Source organism: Caloenas nicobarica, chromosome 6 (genome assembly GCF_036013445.1).
Source record: "Caloenas nicobarica isolate bCalNic1 chromosome 6, bCalNic1.hap1, whole genome shotgun sequence".
Lineage (NCBI taxonomy): Eukaryota > Metazoa > Chordata > Aves > Columbiformes > Columbidae > Caloenas > Caloenas nicobarica.
This window is the reverse complement of record NC_088250.1, coordinates 38,192,501-38,210,000: the sequence shown is the minus strand read 5'-3', so window position 1 is coordinate 38,210,000 and position 17,500 is coordinate 38,192,501. Positions and strand designations below refer to the sequence as shown.

The 17,500-nt window shown below is 40.2% G+C and overlaps 1 protein-coding gene across 11 annotated transcripts in view; it reads left to right on the top strand.

Moving 5' to 3' along the window:
- Positions 1 to 17,500, top strand: part of GTDC1 (glycosyltransferase like domain containing 1) — a 184,366-nt gene that overhangs the window by 150,816 nt on the left and 16,050 nt on the right. For all 11 annotated transcript variants that reach the window (XR_010606382.1, XM_065637514.1, XM_065637517.1 and 8 more), the window contains one exon: positions 15,299 to 15,408. Coding sequence is in view for 10 of the 11 variants with exons in the window: in XM_065637514.1 (XP_065493586.1) it covers positions 15,299 to 15,408 (110 nt within the window). In the remaining variant the exon portion in view is untranslated. The remainder of the gene's footprint in view (positions 1 to 15,298; positions 15,409 to 17,500) is intronic.

The window sequence follows — 17,500 nt, the reverse complement described above, 5'->3', positions numbered from 1 at the left end:
CAGCAGACGTGTTCTCGCTTTAAATCGGTGTTAAAATGTCTTTGCATGAGAACAGGCCCTTCCGTGCAATCCCTGCCCCTTCTCTCCATCCCCCCCGAATCCGCGCCTGTCGAGGATTACAGGGTGCAACCTCTGCCGGCGGCAGATAAATAACTGACGGTATTTTAGCAGAGTTGCTAGGTTCTCCGCAGAGTGATTTTTCTCCTTTCTCACCAAGTCTTGAATGTTTTGTTATAAACATCTATAGCAAGGCGCTGCTAATAGAAATGAGTTATGGGCAAAGATTCCAGATAAAAGGCTGCTGGGTTTCCGAGCTGCTTTCTTGCAAGGGCTGTGCCAAGGAGTTGCTCTTCGCTTTGTGTGCGTGGGCTTGGCTGGAAATGGAGAGCAGAATGGACAGAGTTTCCAGATTTGATCAGAACTTTGTGCTGTCCCATTGGTTTTCATCGCAAGGCGATAAAATACTCATTGGGTGAACTGTGAGTACAGTGAGATGGGATTGACCAGTGTGGCTTCATCCTCCTCTCTCCCCAAAAACTAACCCATCAGCATCTATATGTGTAGATTATTCCCTCTCGGTGACCCCCAACAAGGCCACAGACACTTGTCAAAGCTGGTTTTGCTCTACTTGGGGTACACCGACTTGTTCCTCAGTTCTTCTTGCACACAAGCGTTGACAGTGGATGTGCAAAACGGCAAACCCACTGCATCCCAACCACGGTTACGTCATCCAGGTGACACATACATCATTTTATTATAAGATTGGATCCTCCTTATTTCTCTTTTTCATGGAGAAGACCTACAGTGCGTCTTTTAACTCAAGACATTCACCCGAGCCTTATGGTTTTTCTTTCTTCCCTGCATGCGCTGTATCATCTCAGCAGTTAAAGACTTGATAAGAGAAAGTTGTCAAAAATCGATTCTTCTTCCCCTAATTGTACGCGTGTGATAAAAGATCACACGGGGAATCGGCGAGAATTTACACACACATGCAAACAAATAGCTGCTATCAATTCACGTGAAAGATCAGATAAGCCCGTTATCCCGTTATCATGCGTCCGTACATACCAGCGTGTGACAAGAGCTTGGAGAAGGACGTGGGGCAGGAGAGACAGGAGCGGGAGGAACGGTGGTAGAAGTCACGATGAGGAAATTCGGAAGAAAAAAAAAAAAAATCTAGATTGTAACAATTATCTGAAGTTTTCTGGTCTAAGGGAAAACGGTGTGTACGGAGATAGTGCTGTGCCCAGTTGCTTATTTTTAATGTAGAGTATCACGAAGTCCAGGGGCTGAAGAAGTGAGGGAGAGAAGCCTGGAAAGGTGTTTTTTTGATAGTAGTGCCTTGTTCCTCTTCATCTTGGCAGTGCAATACAGAATTTGTGTAGTTACTGTTTGCCTTTGAATTCAGAATTCAAAGCTATTTAATATAGATAACATTTGAGAATACTGTGAAGTCATATTTTAGTCACGCCGTCAAATATTTTGAACCAAAGTTTATCCCATCCAGACACAAGTATGGCAAGACAGCAAAAGATGAAAGAGTAGTTGCTTCACCTAGAAATCACCTTGGAGTACCCGTAAGTGCTATTAGCCTCAACAGTCATCCTCAACATTGTAAACAGCCTGCAGAGAATATGTAGAATCATCGAATGGTTTGGGTTGAAGGGCCCTCCGCAGGTCCCCCAGTGCCCCCCTGCCATGAGCAGGGACATCTGCACCAGCTCAGGTTGCTCAGAGCCCCGTCCAGCCTGGCCTGGGATGTCTCCAGGGATGGTTCAGCCACCACCTCTCTGGCCAACCTGGGACAGGCTCTCACCACCCTCAGTGTAAAAAAATTTCCTCTTTATATCTAGTCTGAGTTTCCCCTTCTTTAGTTTAAAACCATCACCCCTTGTCCTATTGCTACAGGCCCTGCTAAAAAGTCTGTCCCCATCTTTCTTACAGGTCCCATTTAAGTAGGGAAAGGCTGCAATAAGGTCTCCCCGGAGCCTTCTCTTCTCCAGGCTGAACAAGCCCAACTCTCTCAGCCTGTCCTCATAGAAGAAAGACTGTGGTCCTGTTCCTCCAGGCTGGGTGGCCACTCATGCAGTGTCGTTTGAGGGGGGCAGAGGTTGTGTGTGGTCAAAGGAAAGTAAATCCCCCATTTCAGGGGAATCCCAGCTGGCAGGGTCTGTTCTGCTCCTTTGCGTGGGAAAGCAGTGGAAGGTTTGGCTCTAGATCTGTGCCGAATGGGGAGTGAGTTCCTGCAGGGAAACCTCATCTGTGAAAAGCAAGTGATTCTGGCAGATTTAATCCAAAAAGGTGATTGCGGTGGATAGATAAGATGGACCAAAACCAAAGATTTAAAATGCAAGTGTTTTTACAGCCTTGACTAAAAGGTACCAGATATGATAAAAAGGTGTAAAATAACAATTTCAAAGTGGAAACTTTTTAGCTCTAAGAAAAACTGTCTAATACTCCCAAAGAAAACTCTCTTCGCCAGGGGTGCAATACAGATGACATGTGGGGAATGAACCAGTGCCATGAAAGTGATGTAGAGACATCTGATTAAGTAGAAGCTGACACCCTCACTTCTTCAATATCTGAAGCAAAAAATAGTATAACTTCACTTTCATGCAAGCTGAAGTTAAGTTTGAGAGCAGATATTATTTTTTTTTTTCTAAGTAGCAAATAAGAAAGTCAATGAAATACTCTGAGAAGTTCAGATTTAAATGTTAACTGGAAGGGCAGTTTGGAAGTGTCTCTTCTTTGATTGTTCGCTCAGTGAAGTCTAACCTTGAAATTTCTTCCCATGGCTGGGGATTTGGGGTATTGAACCCTTCCAGTGGAAGATGCACTATTCGTTCATCGCTGTTTTTATGAGCTTGTAGAAATGTTCAGCGTGTAATCAAGACTTCTCAGGTTTGAACCTTCTCCTTCATTTTTTCCATCTTTCTTAAAGCCCATTTTCTCAAAGGACTGTAAGAAGTTGATAGTCCAGAGGAGAAAACATCTCTAATTTTGATAATTGCAAAAAAGATGCTTTATATTACCTCTGTATTCTTCAGCTAAAAAGCCTGGTATAATTTTGAGTAGTTTAAGATGTTTGTAGTGTGGGCAGAGCCTCCAGGAAGTGTTCCAAGAGCAATAACTTGCTTTATGAACTTCTCTTCAGTTCCTTTCCTACCTGGTCTCTGATTGAGATGCGGGCAACTAGAGATTCAGAAGAACTGTTCCGTAGTTACAAACTAAACGTAAAAGTTTTGAAAATTAGAAGACAGACACTTCATCCTGTGATAAAATGGCAAGAATTGAGTGAGGGCTGTGACATTCACCTGTGAGGTGCTGAGAGACCTCAGCAGTGCATCTTAACCTAAATAACGAGTACTGAGATCTCCCTTCCCAAACCTTATGGAAGACAAAAATATTTGTACTACCCGCACTTGTATGCACCTTGCTGCTCTGTAAATTCTTGAATTAGTTAGTCTCAAACAGGAATATTCGGGATCTGATCTTAGAGGCAGAGAAACTGAGGCAGGAGGCGAGTTACCGGCTTTTGCTCACCAAATCACGCGTATTTATGTTGCCCCAGGTTCCTCTTGCTTTCCCCATGCAAGAACCAGGTGACTGCCTCCGCGGGACAGGGGGGAGCCATGGCATCTGTGTTTCTATCAGGTACTTTGATTTTCATTAGCGGGTAGTTCTGCTGAGCTGAAAATGGGGTGTTTTTTAGCTTTCCAAAAGGTTGCATGTCCGCCCGTCATATCGACAGATTCACAGAAGGTTAGCGGAGGTGTTTGGGTTTGAGTGGTGTTTTTTTTCTCCTCTGGTTTCAATTTTCTGGGCTCCTGTTTAACAGTCGAAGCAGTTTGCTCAGTTGGCATCAGCAGTGCACTAAAGGAGAGGGGAAATCTCTCAGAAATACAAAGAACTGAAACACTTTGTGATCTGTTCTCGCTCAGACGTACACTTCAAATTGCATTCCCTCAGTGGAGGGAAATCATTTCAGTCACCCTCGTCGCAGCAGAAAGCAGTCCTCTTTTTGAACGCCTTTTTTCATTAATATAGATGTTTCTGAGATGAGAAACGATGTTTCTTCTAATTATGGTTACATGTAGTTAATTTCCTTTTTTTAAAAGCTCGGTGTGAAAGGCAGTTTCCTTTAAGAAGGGGGAGAAAAAAAAAAAAGGAAAAAGTGATACAGCTGATGCTCCTGTTGCCTTAGCAACAGATTTATTTATTAGGGTCTGAAATGACATGAGTTAATATACCACATACCTGCTGATCGGCAAACTCTCCTATTTCAGCTCCAGTTGACAATTAAGTCCTGGACAGCTACAGCCAGGGGTTAATGTTACTCATTAGGAGAACTAGGTCATTACTGGGAAATCAAGGCACTTAAGGCAGCATGGATAAAATACAAAATTCAACGTCTCAAGGAGTGAGGGGTTTTATGTTAATTAACCTTATTTTCCTTTCATTAAAAAAAAAAATCTTTCATATATGCATATGACAGTGGATCAATTAATTGAAAAGGAAAAAAAAGTAAGCTGTAGTTTACTTTCCTCTCTTAGTTGTCTTCATTTCCTTTGGAAGGGTTTCATTATTTTATGGAAAATTCTTATGTCTATATGATGAGTAAAAAGGGTATTAAAATTAAGAAGGGAATCATCATGGAAATCAGCTTTACCACAAGGGAATGAGCAAATAAAAGCCTTGGAAATGAAAATAAATAAGCTTTGCTAATACCTCACCTAAGGAGCAGAATATAAGCCCATCAGAGCTTGGAGATATTTAGAGGTACTTCTTTGCTTCTTTATTAAGCAGTTACATAGTTATTTGACCTTCAGAAACTGAAACTTTAAGGAACTAAATCCAAGTTGTTGGTAAATATTCTATTTACAGAAAGCCAATCGGTGGCATAGCAGACAGTAACCCCTCTACTTAGTAATTGGCTTCTGATTTCCAGGAAAATTAAATATATTCTCTGAAAGTTTTATTAAGATATGAGTGGGAGTTTTAACTTGATAAGTCATAAGTGATTTAATAAAGCTCTCCTGAAAGCCTTTATTTACTAACTTTTAGCAGACTTCATTTTGATACTAGAGAACTTAATAGGCTGTAAAAGAATCGTATTAAAATAAAACTTTTTTTTTTTTTTTGTTACCCACTGCTTCCCCAAATACACTTAGTTCTTTCACTTCTACTAAGCACTCTTCTTTCTTTTCTATATTTAAGCTCCATGCCCAATTCTGCTTCTTGTTGCGTTTAGAGCAATCTGGTGTAAACCCTTTTTCCACTCCTGTAAATCAAGGTTGAATCGGCATCTTACGTGGGTTGCAAGTAGTGAACCATTGGTATCAGGCTGTCAGAGCACTGTTACCTGCAGCAAAAGCAAAATTCAAGCCCCGTGAGCTATTTTCTGCTCCAGGGGATGGTTTTGCACTCTGATGGACCTGTACCTTAAAGCTTAAATACCAGGAAGATTCTGCTTAAAATATCAAATGCAGAAACCTCTTTTCTTCACTGCCTCTGTGCCACCCAGGTGCTCATAGGGCAACTGCTTCAGTGCCTTCATCTGAAGCCTGTCATAATAAATGTTTCAGCCATGGTTGAAAAACTGATTTTGAGTTAATGTGAGGTTGCAACTGCATCACTTGGACATTTAAGAGAAGTATCAGTTTGCCCTGTAAACTCTGGTAAGCTTGGCTCTTCCTTTTTCCATGATGGGAAACTCATTTTGTGGTGTTTTTCTTCTCTGGTACAACTATAAAACCCAAGTCTGAGCAGAAACGCATGTGAACTGGTGGGTCTAAAGCCCTGAGGGAAGGGGGCTCACGCTTTTCCACTTATTGCCATCAAAACAGTCCTTTTCTTCTCCATTCACCCAAGCTTTGTCTTGGCCTTTCAAACCTCTTCCTGTTCTCTTTGCTACGCTCAGTTCCTTGGGCACCTCATAGATTAGAATCATAGAATCATTTTGGTTGGAAGAGAACCTTAAGATCATCGAGTCCAACCGTAACCTAAATCTATGTCCCTAAGAACCTCATCTAAACGCCTTTTAAACCCCTCCAGGGATGGTGACTCCACCACTGCCCTGGGCAGCCTGTTCCAATGCCCGACAACCCTTTCCGTGAAGAATTTTTTCCTAATATCCAATCTGGACCTCCCCTGCTGCAACTTGAGGCCATTTCCTCTTGTTCTATCACTTGTTACGTGGGAGAAAAGACCAACACCCTCCATGCTCCAACCTCCTTTCAGGTGGTTGTGGAGAGTAAGGTCTCCCCTCAGCCTCCTGTTCTCCTATATAGTCTCCCTGTGAAGCAAATACACATTTGATTTTTCTCTTCTCCACTTTCTTAACCTTTTTCCGTCTCTGTCATTTCAGTCATCCTCCCTGTCTGTGCAAGGGACCTTCTGCAACACATCGGTCCCTGTTTTCTCCTAAGCTCCATTGTCCAACCTGACCGTGTTGTCCTCATGGTCTCTTATACTGGTGTCCTTATTCAGCTTATTCATTTTTTTCCCATATGAACTGGCCTCATGTCACATATTTTCCCCTTCTTCTCTACTTCTTGTTTCAGTTCACTATTTTTTTGCCATGCTGTTCTTGAATAACTAGTCGTATTGATCAGATCTTATTTGTCCCCTTTGCTTTATTCCCATCTGCATCTGAGAGTTTCAGTCAAACTGGAAAAGCCTCTTCAACCCATCTCCTATACTGCTTTATTTTCTTAACCAAATCTTACATTTTCTTGTTGCTCCTTATTTTCAATGCATATAAAACAGTTCTTTATTCTGCAAAGTCCAGTGATTTTATTTTGAATTCAGCAGAGGAAGCATTGAAAGTGAAGACAGGATTTGTGTTTTCATTTCAGATGTCAGATCCTGCCTGGGTTTCAGCAGCCTGACCTGCACCACTAGGACTGTCTTGCCCAAGCCATGTGGACCATTCAGTGACCAGGCACAAAAAGAAATTTTCCAAAGGCTTGTGTGTGTTTTCAGGAAGACTTCCAACACAAAAAGTGTACCTTTGACTCAAAATCAAACACATCCAAATATTCAGTTCTTACTCTAAACCGAAAAGAGGTCCAAATACTTAAAAGGCTTATTTGAAATTTAATACTTGCAAGATATGGTTTGCAATTTTACTGCGTACTGTTGGGTTTGGGTTTTTTTTAGATCTTGTTCTTTGGATGTTCTGGAGAACTTTCAGCAGAATTTTTCTAGAAGATTATAGTCCAAAATAGCTTCAGTCTTGGGAAACGTCATAAAAAAGGAGAGAAGTTTTCTAATAAGAAGTCCCAGGCAAACTTAGCAGATGGTGCCACCAGCTCCCTTTGTAGTTCACAGTAGCCCTGACCCAAGTGTGTGAATACTCTCCAGGAGACAAAAATCCAATATTTCCTAAGCAAATTATTTAGTATTCTTCCTTATTTTCGCCAATAATAAGGGGTTATGTTTCTTCCTTCAAAGCTTTTTAATTAGTTTCCTCTTCTTACTGCACTGCAAGTTTGACTCTCTTCCCCCTTTCCCTTCTTGTCCTCCCCGCTTTCCTTTTCTCCATGTTTTCACCCTTTTTCCCCCTCCCTTTGTCCTCTAATCTCCGCTTTTTCTCAGGTGCGTTTGTGCAAAAACTGCCTCAATGAAATGAGTTGATTTCTTGTTCCGAAAGCGGTGAGATTTGTAGTTACTTTAATCTTGTCGAATAATGAGTTTCGAGCCTTGGTCTTGATGCCAAGAAAGTTCCTGCTTAGGAGCTTCAGCCTTGGCGATGACAACTGCACAGATCCAAAAAGAATGAGTTATAGTAGGTACCTGAGCTAATTCCTATTGGGGCATTAGTCAGTAAGGACCAGGACTTTTTTTTTTTTGACCCAGGCACTGTATCTGGTGGAGTATTAAATAATTATAGTTTGGTGATGTGAGTCCCCCATGGAAATCATAGAGGGGCCACAAGGTTTTGTATGGTGGGAGTGCCATTCTCAGGCAAATGTTTGGTGATGTAGTTTATTTTATGTAGTAACTTACATTTGAATCTTCTGTTCTTCCAAGTGACTACCTGAGTACATTTTTTTTTCCCATGTCCGTAGTCATTTATTATTACCATGACATGACTTTTTTATAGCATGTTGAATTACAATAGGACATATTGTGTATGGTTATCAAGGCTGTCAGGATGACTCAGGTTATTTTATCTTGCCTCACAACAACAGGAAACCATTTGTTATGTTACCTTTGGAACAGAAAAGGAAGTTAATTTTAATATGTTTTTTTTAAAGAAACTATTTGGGGGTAGTTCGTAGCCGTTATTGGGTTGTGTTGCAAATTTGAGCAAAGTGGGTTTTTTTATCTGAATCCTGTACTTGTGAAAAGCCAGGTTCTCTAAGTTGGAATAAAAGAAATGAAAAGGCATGCGAATAAAAGTGCATTGATTTTTACACCAAGGTAACTGAGACCAAACACTGGTCTTTCTCTTCAAAGGTTAATCTCTCTTTAGGAAACAAACAGGAGGCGCAATGACTGATGCTGATCCTGAGGTTTCTTTGGTTAGAGAACACGCAATATTTTATTTTGAGGTTTTTTTCTTTGGCGAATTGTGGGGGGAGAAGAAGAAGAATCTAAACAATAAACTCCCAAGGTTCTTTTTTTTTATGAATCTCTTCTAGATAACGCAAGATAGGAGAAAATGCTTTTCCAGCGTAAAGCAAAACGCCACCCATTTTTCTCAGGCCAGCAATTTGAAAAAATCAGGAGGTAAAATACACACTCCTCACTGTAAATACGTCATGGCCTATAATAGAAAATAAAACAGTGTATTTGCCAGTACTGTTTGGCTGCTTTTTGCTTCTGTAGTGCCATTTTTTAATTCCTTGGCTTGCAGAGGTGTTTTGCAAGCGCAGGCAAAGGATCAGGACCATTTTTGTTTGTAGGAACTCCAAATGGCTTGCTAAAATCTATTCTGGAGGGTCCTTTATTTCAGTGACTCTTATGCAGAAACGTTTTCTTCTACTTGACTCCATTTTCTATTAACTGAGGGGGTATTCGATATTGTGGTAACTTTTGATGCTGATGATGCCAGACAATGTTTAGAGGCACAATTACAGCAAAGACATTTTCTAAGTGTATCAGCTGAAGAAGAAAACTCATTGGACTTAACTACATGTTTACGGTCTACCCCTACCTCATATTGGAAATGTAAAAAGATGGAAGAATACTGTGATAAATTGAATAAATGGAAAGCAATTAACTTTTCCTTCATGTTTGCATTTTCATAGTTATTTCTTTTCCCCTTGTTTCTTTTCTAATAGCTCTTTCCCTGCAGTTATCATAAGCATTGTTACCAGAAATTTGGTATTAGAATTTTAATTTTTTTGGTCCGTCTTTTTCCCCCCCAATCTTAACATAGAAAGCGCATATTAAAGTCATTTGATTTAGGAAAGCCTTCTGTCCTTTGCGAAAATAATGACTACAATGTGTTTCATTTGGTATATTGAATAGGCTTGTAACATGAGTCTCTTACTTTAAGAAGAATATTATCCTCCTGTCTCTGATCCCCAGCACATTTCTGTAAATGAAAGCTCCTGTAAGACCCTCTCTTAGAGATGGGGAAACCTGGGAAATCAGTGTCAGGAAAAGACCAGAACGCTGAAATTCTCTGTTTTGAAGGCCAGGTTTATTTTTTGTGACTAACTGCTACTTTCTAACACTATTAGGTTATAATAAACCTATATTCAAATCTTGCTGAGCTCAAGCTTTAACGTAAAACATCAGAGTGTAGTACAGTAAATGCAGTGAAAAAATGATGGATGCTTTTCTTTAGGTTAGATTTAACATGAAACGGAGCCCTTTTTTTTAATTTCAGCAGAGCGTGCGTGCAAAAAAACCACACCATTTATTGATGTGCTGCTGTTCTCCTCTTGAAAATGCCCTGGACGGATACAGGGTCAACAGGAGGCTGATGTCACATGAGTCACCCTTATCAGCCCGTAGCATCCTTCATCACCCTCCCCAGGCCTGGACCGTATCAGCCCAAACAGTCAAGAACCTCCAGTTCCTGCTGTTATCACCGAAACGAAGAACGTTACTGGGATAAAGGCACCTTCCAGCCCTGGCTCCGGCTGCGATAGAGGTGCAGCTCAGCAGCAGGGACTGCCCACGCTTTTCTTCACCTTCGCTCTTTCGAAAACGTAAACTTTTAGGAGGGATTTCGCGGATTTTCTACCTTTTCTACCTTTTCCTTTTGTTCTCCATCCTCACTGCACACTGCTGCTCTGCTAACACCACTGCGTTCCTTTGCTCGATTCTCTTCCTCTTTGGTTCTCCTTTAATGATCACACCGTTTTATTTTTGCTTCCTAATTTATATCTTTACTGTTTTTTTCTGACCTTTTCCCTACCACTGATAGCAGTCTCAAATGCTCTCTGCAGCTTCTCTCTGTCTCCGAGTAGTTTTCTGTATTCTTTCATTTTCCTAAGCCTATACCTTTTTCTCTTCTATTTACTCTGTATTTATCTTTTCTCCCTCTGGGTTTGGATATGCCATCATTTTTTAGTTTTCAACTCGAATATTTGTATTTTTTTTTCCTCTTCTTGTGGTTCTCTTCCCCTTTATGTTGTTTTGCCCATCTCATCTGCCAGGCTCGCTCCTCAATATTTCACCTTCCTGAAACTAAAGAACCACTGTCATCCACGTCAAGGCCTTAGAAACTTCATCTCCTTCACTTTTAATTACCGATTCTATGCTCGTGGACTTCCCCAGCCCCATTTCTGCCCCTCATTCCTTCCCTGTGCTTTGTCCCCTGTCCCTTTCTCTCCTCCCTGGTTGGAGAACCATTTTCTAGCGATAATTGCAGCTAGGGGGAAATCTGTGGTTTATCTTTTGGTATATATTCTGAAAAGTATATAATTAAAAAAAAAATGCCATTTTTAACTTCTGAAGATTTTGTACCTGTTTTAGCGTTGCCACTTCACACCTTTGCTCGTCTGATATTCCAATGATATTACGAAATGTGGAGGCAGAAGGAGATGCAGCCAGTTTGAATTGCTTGGTTTTAAGGCACTGCAAAAAATGAAATATGACTGTTTGCCCTGACAATTTGGGATTCTCCACCACTGCAAAGCTCCCATGCTAAATGTCCTAAGAAGATTAAGATCGACCCTTTTAATATTGCTTTTAGCGGAGCTTTTTTTGTAACCCTTTCAGAATACATAGCACCTTGAGAGATGGCACGACAAGGCTGCTGTTATCGTAAGCATTACATACCCTTTACATGTTATTTTCTCAAATATTAAGACTTTCTCTCCTGGTTTAGCGTTTTCATGTTGCTGATTAACTTGCATAAACCATAGGTTTAAATCTTTGTTTAAAGAGGCTGCATTTATTTTGCCCCTTCGAACAAGTCCTGTCTCTTCTCCCCAACTCTTCTGCTTTCGCATTGCGTAGCTATATGTGTCTTCCTCCAAATCCTAAATAACTGCGATTATCGCTACGTATGATAAGTTTAATTAAAAAATTAAATTTAAGTCACAGAAGACCATATGGGTCTCTTAATGAGTTTCACTCAAATCCAAGAGATCAATATGCACTGAATAATGTAAAGGGCCAAAATCTGCCTTTTTTTTTCTTTTTTTTTTTTAATTTAATATGTTTTCCATCACTGGTCAGGGACTTGAGGATCCTGCAGCCACAGGGAATAACTCCAGTTTAGCTGGTTTCTGTGCACTCTCCTTCCAGTTCCAGTAGCGGGTAAGGCTGGAGGCTGAATTTACAAAACCTCCGAGTAGCAGAAAGGTGTTTTGAACCCTGTTGCCATTGATTGGATAGAGGAGCATCATCGTAGCGCTATGAAGTTGCTTTTGTTAATCATTTTTAGGCTGAAAAGAGGGATGTCAAGTCATCAATTAATCCTGACAGCGTCCTTCTGTGGTGAAAAAATAATAATCACACCCGTTTTATAAACAGAGAATCCAAGGCAGATATAATGGAAGCTCAGTACTGGTGCTGCTGCTACCACCAGCCTCCCAATCCCCATTTCAGGGACAGTCTTAAAAGTTTTATTTCAGATTACAAAGGGTAAAAAAATTAGTGTTCAGTACCTAAACATGGATCTTGAATGTCTCCAACAGCACAGCGCTCTCAAATCCAAGTATAGGTATGGTGCCTATGTCTGGTTTGTGGCATTTACAGCTGGAGTTTGGTCATTCTGATATTTTCATGTTTTTACAGTGAAATTTAGAGCATCTTCCTACCCAGTTCTTTTGCCTTTACCAGATGCCTATCAAATCAAGTAGAAATACAAAAGTGTTTGAAATACGTACACTAAACAACAAAGCCAGACCCTAGAATCAGCTTGTTTTTTCCCCAAACATAATCACTTAAAAGTTTCCATTTTAATATCAGGCTTTTATACAGTTTTGCAGTTCTTCTTAAGCAAATGGAGTATATATAATTAATACTGTTTAATAAAGCTCAAAAATGCAACAGATGCAGCCAAAAGTGCACGTCATTTTGAGCAGATCTTTACAGAACAGACATTCCATATTGTGTTCATCTTTTTCCACGATCACTGCTATGACAATCTGGTGTGTTTAGCAGTTGTTGCTGAGTAAGGCAGACTGGATTGTATATGATTTCCTCCATGTCAGCCAAGAAGCAGAGCTCTCTTCTTTTTGATGCAGTAAAGAGGTGGTCTTCTACTATTTATTGCTTTCTACTAGGAGCAGCTATACCTTTACTAACTTGCAAGGATAATAATATATTGCAATCTGTAGGCGCACGTACCAGAAGCTCTCTGTAGGTCTTAATGGAAAATGAAATGGTCATGGTGTGGAAGAGTCACAGGAACTGAGAAACTGAATAAGATGAACTCACAAATAGAAAAAACTACAAGGTTCACAAAACGTGTCATTAAAACCTGTGAGTGTCACGTAAAAGCAAAGTATTTTAAAAGGGGCTGTGGAAGGAGGATCACCTACAGCAGAAAAACCCTCAGGGAGGCTCCAGCGCAGAGGAGACGTTTCCCCTTTCAGCATTCCTTCTGGGTGCCAAATTTTCCTTCTGTTCTTCCCCACCTATTAAACAAAGCTGCAACTTCCAATTCCTATCAGTTTTCCTAAATATGTGCAGCTTATGTGGCTTCGACGAGCTGTAAGGCTCCGGATTCTCCTGCCAGCTCCTTGACAATGTGGCTCCAACAGCATCCTCCACTTTTGGCTGCCTCCGGGACCCCTGGTCTCTTCTGGAAAGGGAGAGGGAAAGCAGATCCTTTGCTGGAAGGACTTTTTTTTTTTTTTTTGGTGACTGCGAAGCTGATAGTGGGGCTGTGAAGAGCTTGGAAAGATCCCTGTGAGCATCGTGGCTCTGTCTGTCGAGGCTGCCTCCTCGTTTTGCGGGGATGTTTGGGTCCGTCTCGGGGTGAGATGCGCGTAGCTCAGCATCAGAGACAGGGTGAGCTCCTGGGGATCACTTATAAAGCACCCACAAAAGCCCCCCTGGGGGAAACTGAGGCAAACAGGAAACATTGTACTGAATTACACTGAATTGTATTATATTGAATTACGTTATACCAAATTCCCTGCTCGTTGCAGTGGGGTTGGACTAGACGACCTTTGAAGGTCCCTTCCAACCCAGACTATTCTATGATCCTACACCGATTCCCAGCACCAAAGCTGTTATGTTTTCCTTGCAAACTTGCACATTTTCAATAGAGATGTTCCAGCCAAGTCTGAATCTTCCATTGTAATCCCATTTTGACTCTTTGAGCGGGGAATTTGGAGGGAACTATAATACCGGCAATGCGTTTCTGCACATAATTTACCTACCAGAAACAGGTGAGAATGCAAACAAACCAGTAGGCTGTTCTGGGATCTTTGCAACTGGAAGAAATTCTCTCCCCGAGCCGGTGTTCGTATCCACTTTGGTTACTGGAACCACCGGGAAAACTCCTGGTTCACAGATGTGAAACAAATTATGAAGCTTATGCAGTTGCATTCCTCCTTATTACGGAGAACACAACAAATCTGGGAGATGGAGGACTTCTTAAAGTCATTATTGTCTGCCTTTATTTCAAGAAAACGCAACTAATTCTGAAAACTCCACAGTTCCTGAAGATTTCTCAGCCTAGGAGAGACACGTTAATTGTAAGATTAATTTGTTTTAATTCCCTAAACCAAAAATATTGACTGAATGAGAAATTAACACATGTAGAGCTGCAGATGTCATTTGGCTTCAGATTTCCTGAATGATATAATTATTAATATTTCATATAGCAGTGTGACAAACCTACAGATTCACTCTACGAAATTAGTCTGTGAAGAAAGACGCCAGGACAGCTGAGCTATAGATTTTCCCTTAATACAGGAAGGAGAACAGTGGAATTTTCTAAATAATAAATAAAACAAAAATATTTTAAAGACATATGGTGCACATCTGAAGTACAATAATTCAGAGCAGAGTAATTAAATGCAAGATAAAGTATTCACCTTAGAGTGGGGGAATTATTTCATTGTTACTATAAGTTACGAATTTGGGAAATTTAGATCATCTTGTGGTACCTTTTGAACCTTTCATTCTCACCTAGTGAAGTAGACAGATTAGCAAATCGGCTTTTTATTTTCTTTTTAGATAATCGACCTTGTGTTTCAAGGCGTTGAGTGTCATACCCATACAAACCTTTAATATTATCTTCAGCTGAAATTATAAACAAGTACAGGTTTCTTACTTTCTGTTTTAACTTCCAGTTGCCTCCTTAAAAGTCTAAGGGTAGAAAATGGCTTGTGTTAGTTTCTTCCTTTCTTCTTTACCTAAAGCACTGAATAGATCAGAAGCTTTACATTAGTACAGCATGGATTCATAAAATTCCAGTTCGAGAAATCCTAAATTTTAACCAAAAGTTTGTGATTAACCTATTCCTCCTGAAAAAAAGGAGATAAAGTCTAATGGAGATTGTATGCGTATTTTTTGACAGGAAAAAAGAAAAAAAGTTATCTTTCCTGTCCTGCCCTTTTTTTAAGATGATTTTGCCTGTAGCGAGCTGAGATATTAATCAGTCCTCCTCACTTTCGAAGTTGGTAATTTGAAGAGCAAAGGCATCATTTGAAGACAGGGAAGAGAGAGAAGAATCTGATGAAACTGAGTTTCGATCCCGAGTGCTGAGTTGAGGAAAAAGTTCAACCACGTGGCATAAGCAAAGAGGGAAATTACACTGGAAACATTTAGTCCCCAAAAGTACAATTTAAGAGAAACACTGTTCTGATTTTTTTTAAGAAATCTACGAGTAAACATAACTGATGCTGAGATAAGTTCTGTTTGTTTCAAGGGAACATGACAAAGATCCTGAAACTTTCTTTAAAGTCCTGCTGAAACTGAAAGAGAAAGATCTTCCTTTTCACGTGTCCGTCCTTGGAGAGGCTTTCGCTGAAATTCCAGGTACCTTTCCTTTTCTTTTCTTTTCTTTACTGTAAAGTTACCAAAAAATAATATTTCCATAGGTAGTTTTTATGTACAAATTATTTTACGTTAGTGAAAGAACATGTTTAAAACTTTCATAGTCATAGAACTAAATAATATTAATATATCATAAAATGAAAATTATTAAAGACAGTAAACATTTTTTATTTTACTTGGCAGTGCACGACCTTATTTATGATTTCTGCTTCAGTAGCACTTCTGTATTTATTTAAATGTAAAGACAGGTGTGAGTGACTGGATGGTTCAGGTAGGAAACAAAATCTTTGCGCGAAGGTCACTCATCTGAAATCCAGACTGAGATTTTAACAGGTGAAAACGTGAGGTTCAGGACTTCTGTGGCGAGCTTCTGGTTTGTATCTGGCATGAAAGTGGTCATTAGTCTCTAGTATTTTTATACCACTCTTTTGCACACTCCTTCCGTTTCTCGGTTTCTGACAACCACGACTCTGTAAACAGTTTCACCCATCTGAAAAACTCATAGGGTTTATTCTGAATACACACAGATTTGTGGTGGAGGTGCTGTGGTAATAAAGAGAACAACCAAATCCTACGATGGGTGCACTTGTAGTAAGTTAGACCTTTTAAAAATGTGCATTAACAACGGGTGAGCTTCAAAATATCCGGTGTTTTAGCTCATACATGTTTTCCAAAATGTAGACTTGTATCCCAGTCTGTAAAAATAGACTTGGGATTAGTTTATTTGTCAGTTCTGTCATATCTACTGCCTGCTGAACTGGTGATATTTCAACTGTTTTAGTTCTGATTTTGCTGTTTATTTAAGACACCAAGAAATTGCTCTGATCCAAATAACTTTTGGGTCCCCAACTGTGATACAACTTGGTTGGAAAAAAAAGTAATAATTTGGGAGCAGGAAATTCTTTATGTTTTCTGTCCACTTCTTTTCAGACAGTTTTCTGAAAGCCTGTTCTCCCAGGCAAGTCTTATTGCAGATCCCAAGGCAACATCACTTTCCAGACTGAGCGCACCAGATTTCTTAGAAGGAGAATTTTTAAGGAATATGTGACAGATAGGAATATACGATGGTGCACTGCGGGAACAGATTCTATTGACACTCATTTTGGATGTTGTTACATATCTCATTTGTGGCTTCAGTGCTTATGAATAATGTAGATCATCCTAAATTTATGCCAGTATATCAAATCTATATGCCGCACCTCTTGTCTTGTCAATTCATTCATCTTCACGTATAAATAGAGTCTATATAAAGGGCAGCGTGGTGAAATGTGTCTCATCACCATGCATTTGATAGGGCCGTATTCATACAAATGACATATGCAGGTCATTGCTAACAAGTGCCAATATAACCTGTTGTACATACTTTACTGAAAATCTATTTAAGAGATATTTTTACTTTTTTTTTTTTTTAAATAAATCGTTGGCACTACATTCCCCCTCCCTTTAATTATGGTATTATAAAACAGTATTATAAAAGCCACGTTTACATTCATTGGTAAAAGTACATAATGTATTTCGTAATTCAGTAATCATTCATTTATTTGAAAACCTAATTTTCCCTGGTTAGAAGTGCTCAGCAAATATCCAGTGAGAAGTTAAGGACCCTTTAATTTTCAGTGGTACTAGAGCTTGGGTTTAGGCTCTAAAGGAATCAAGAGGTGGGACTTAGGGCTCCAGGCAAGTGTGGTTCAGAGAGCAATTCCAAATCTCCATGACTGGGTCTTGTTTGGGCTTTGTCAGCGGTGGAGAAGCTGAAGCTGGCGAGTGTCCCAACGACAACCAGAAGTTGCTCCTTAGGAGTGGAAGCTGTTGTTTCTATCTCATCTTCGATCTTCGTGCGTGTAGTATGAGCATCATGTTCAATTAGAGGTTTATGACTGTTTTCTGTCGTTGGTACTCCTCTGTGCTAGGATATAAGCTGCACTTTCAGTGTGGTTTTATGGTCCATCAGACTTTGGCTAGATAATGATACCAGCAGAGCGATGTGAGTGTTTGAAAGGCCAGTGAAGACATCTGAGCCCCACAGCAGGCAGCAGCACCTCTCCATCCTTACCCTAGCGCTGATACGGGCTGC